General features: G+C 39.1%; 1 protein-coding gene across 1 annotated transcript in view; it reads right to left on the bottom strand.

The window, feature by feature from the left end:
- Positions 1–3363, bottom strand: part of lrrtm4l1 (leucine rich repeat transmembrane neuronal 4 like 1) — a gene marked incomplete at both ends in the record, with an annotated part of 85239 nt that extends 81876 nt beyond the window's left edge. Inside the window, one exon of the mRNA XM_079256378.1 lies at positions 3319–3363. Within this exon, the coding sequence (XP_079112504.1) occupies positions 3319–3363 (45 nt within the window). The remainder of the gene's footprint in view (positions 1–3318) is intronic.
- Between the last annotated feature and the right edge of the window lie 1031 nt (positions 3364–4394).

The raw sequence follows: 4394 nt of genomic DNA on the forward strand, positions 1-4394 counted from the left end.
ACCTGCAACAGGAAAAATGCGGAAGCAACAACTCCTCATGCTTTTCATTGTTAACCACGGCAAATGTCCAACCAATCAGAGCTCAGAGCCCTGCAAGAGAAACCTCTGCCAGCCAGATGTGTCAAGAACCGTCTTCAAACACGTCCGCGAGAACAAACTGACAAACGAGAAAAGTTCTCACTTCTTGTCAAGTATTAACAATCTTAAATCCTGCAACACTAAATCAAAGAATCAGATCCAAGCTTGATGAATTAATATACCATGTTTGTTTCCAGACTGTATCTTATTAAAGTTACAGCGCAACGTGGATTCATTTTAGTAAGACACTTCCCTAATCCTAACCCTAACCCCAATGCCCCACACCAGCTTTACACATGTACTAAACACAACCAGGATCAACACACATACCAATACACCACTCCAACACTGGCTCTTTGGTCACACTCCACCATCACCTCTGCTTTTTACATTCTAACCATTCCATAAGGTGGCTCTATATCCTCCTGCGTTGACAGTGAGATTAGCATTTTGGAATTTCCTTCACCTTCAACTTCGTGGCACAGCAAGACTATAAAGTTTATGACTAACTTCCACTCAAAACAGTTTTACTCTTTTACTGCTTGCACAATATTTTAGTCACCCAACAAATTCACAATATGTAAAACTAATAAATACATTTTTAAAATGTACCGTGTTTAAAATAGTACCGAAAATATAGAAATATTTAAAAATAGATATCAGGTAAACCAAAGCAGCAACAGTATATAACACATTTTAGTAAATGTTTTGGATAGAACACTTTCTGCTCGAGATTCATGATATTATCGGCAGATACTGGCTTCAAAATGAAATGTTGGATATTGGCTATTCTACTGATATAACTAAACAATAAAAAAAACAGGTGCTGGGAGAAGATGTTAATACGGCGCAACGTGGATTCATGTTAATACAAACAACTGTCATGATTGAAGTGAACATGTAAATGTAAATGTTACAACATACAATTTGAAATATTTTTCTTAATCTGCACAAAGACGGAATATTACATCATTTTAAGCATTTTTTTTTTTTTCCCCATCTGCATTGGCAAACAAGGCTAAGATGATAAAGAATCTGCAGATTCTTACTGTATTTTATTTCCATAACAGAGGAAACAAGAGAATCTCCGTAAGCAGGTGGAAGGGTTATCGCTCGCTGGCACATCAGATATAAGCCAAAGATCCAGTATCGTGCACGCCTGACTTCTGGCCCTTAGATGCTTACTGTTATGAATAGCTAATGACATGCAATAAAACAACTAAGTCATGGCCTTCCATCACTGTGTTCACCCAAATGAAGCATTTTCTTCTAATTCTAACACTGTGGTTAATCACAAACCATCGCAGGATTTCACTGACAAACCAGCTAGTTGAGTTTTCTGCGTCACACACACGTCCTCCCAAAGCTACCTTACAGTGGACACACTGTTGCACATTGTGGGATTTACAGTTTTTAACTAAAACTTGAGCCATATTCAACACGGAAAGACATCTGAATACCTGCTACTTTGTCTACCTTTGTTATTTTGTAGAAAGCATACAAGTTTTTTTCTATTGATGCCAACAGATAAGCAGCACAATGCCTGCATGTGAATGGTAGAAAATGGCTTTCATTAAGTGAAGCTTAGTTGTATTCATTCCAGACAGAATGAAACCAAGAAGTGAAAAAAATTTCCAGTTCACATCTCAAGGTTGAAATTGCTGCACAGTAGTTTAATCCATTGTTTCTTTGCTCCTTAAAAAGCTTTTTTGGCTTGCTGTAAATACTGAAAAAAATTACCTTTGATGAGAAAATGACTGATAATTTTTTCCATCCAGTCTACTGTATGGGGCGTAGTGTGAAGGACGACCATGTGGGGCATGTTGCATGTATGAGAAGAAAGTCCAGTCCTGGAGATTTCACTAGCCTGAAACCTTTGCATGCATGTTCACCAGGCTGTTTCCTTGTAGGTAAGACAAACTCAGGGTTGTCTTTTTCTTTTGTACAGTAGAGTCAACAGCAAAATGATCTGACTCATCATCCTTGCTGCCCTGATGCCGTGTGTCATGCTTTGAAAATATCCAAATTCCCTCCAATATCACAACCAATCACATTACCTGGAGACAAGTGAAGCGATAGCGTGATGGGCCATGCTGCCGCCATGCTGTTGTTTGGCGCATGTCATGTGTTGGGTTTCACCTGGGTGTCGGTGAAATTACCTCACCTTGTGTTAAGCCCATTGGGTTACTGCTGCTCTTAATGCGCAAATCCTTTTCTTTTCCCGAAATCAATTTGGTTTTTTCTCAGGGCTTTTCACATTATCATTTGAATGCAACTTTCAAAACACCTAAGCATGAATGATACGTGGCTCGGCATCACAGGGGGTAAGTTGCATTCATTAAAACATATCAATGCTACATTCTGTAGTGTGTATATATTTGGTTTGGGGGAAAAAAGATCTAATATTGTTCCATTCATTGCTTACATTCAGTCTTTCTACATCCCACATGTGATGTCTGTCTCCTTTCAGCCAATGAAAAGCCAGATTAAATTAGACATGACCATCGAGACAGAGGCTGCTTCGACACTGATTGGATGTAAATAGAATTAATGACTAAAATATGTAAAAATAGAAAAATAAGGTTTGGATTTGTGTCATTCAACTGACATTACAATGTGTTATGAATCATATATGGGCAAAAAAAAGGAATCTGAATTGAGCTCCAGCGTGAACGTAGCCTAAAGGTTACGGGACAGAAGCTCTCTTGGACTGGACTGATGCAGGTCTGGTTGGGACAACTCAGCTATGTGGTCACTTAGACGGGAAGTCTTATGATATAAACAAGCTCATTTTGTCTCTAGCAGAGAAAACATACAAATAATTGGCAGTCACCATGACATCACCCAGTGTTCTGGGGAAAACAAGGGGATGCACACCCATCAAGGCGGCTGTTATAATCCATAACCAGTAATAAAAGCTTCTGTCTACAAGAAAAGATTAAATTTCGTGAGCCTTGGATTATTTGATTTTTTTTCTTTTTTTTCTTTCAGTTAATCTACACAACAAAGCGTTTGATTCAGGTGAGTGAAGTGCAAGCTCTGCATGCACACGGTAAAAAGACTGAGGAAATATGTGAACACAGACGCTTCAAGACAAAGAAAAAGGTCAAGCTGGGAAAGTAAAGACGGTGCAGTGGGTCAACGAACAGCTTCTCTGTTCTCGCAGGAGTCCTTTCGAAATGTTTGGCCTCTCCAGGGAAACGGTCGGACTTCTGATGAAAGTATCAAGGATGACTGTACCCTCCACAGCGGATTCATCCCCTCGTTTTCAAGTTCTGAAACCATTTCTATGGAAATGTTGAAGGTCAAAAAAAGCTGTTTTTCCAGTTTTGCCCCTCCCCACAAAACTATGTTTAATAAAAATGAATTCTTTCCAAGTATGCAGTAGATTCTTCTGAAAATGTTGCCTTTTCCTTTTATTCCCTTGAATTGGTCAATTTAAACACTCAACTATATTAAAACCAGCTTTCAGGTTCATTTGCTTCATAATTATTTGTCTGTGACATGCTATAAATATGTTTATATCTGATGTAAAGTTGTGCATTTTCAGGGGATCTGAGAAGATTCACCAATTTTTGGAGTTGGGGCTCCAGTTTTCTATTTTGTTTTATTTCAGGCTTTCAGAAGATGTGTGTCGACAACATTAGTCATGTTCTGCGAGAACCCGTACATGCAGTAAACACTGAACCTGAATAAAGCTGAAGGCAACTCGCGTTGACAGAAGACCAGTTAGTGTTAGTGACTCACCAGAGCTGCCAGTTCATTTAATTTGCTCAGGAGATTAATAGGAAATTAAATAAGCCATATTTTACGTCACCTATTGGAATTAACAGCTGTCTGCTTATCTTTCATTGTTTCACTTCATCGATCCACACTTCAACACGGCAAACAGTGTGTGTTTTCATTTTCCACACAGGTGACCTCTTGTGGTCGTGTTAATATAAAGTTTTAATAACTTGCCATAAATTTGGGTTATAATGTTGGGTTGTTAAAATGCCTGTTTTTTTGCAAATCCAAATTGGAAATAGCTGCCAGTGGTCGAATACATAAAACCATGGCAACCATGGAGCAGGTTGTACCACGCTTCAGCAGCAGAGACCATACAATACATCATCGTGCGGCGCTTGTTGTAGTCTTTTATTCATGGAAGCTGAGCTCCCAGTGCTTAACGCCAGGCTTTTGTTCACAGGGTTGTGCATCTGCCCATATTCAGCTGCATAAATTCAATGTGCTGGGCAGATTGTTTGGAGAAGTCATTCACTGCTGTCGCTTTGCCATTTCAAGGAGGTAACTCTGCACAACGGGGGGGAAAAAAA

Source organism: Telmatherina bonti (assembly GCF_933228915.1).
Source record: "Telmatherina bonti genome assembly, chromosome: 17".
Taxonomy (NCBI): domain Eukaryota; kingdom Metazoa; phylum Chordata; class Actinopteri; order Atheriniformes; family Telmatherinidae; genus Telmatherina; species Telmatherina bonti.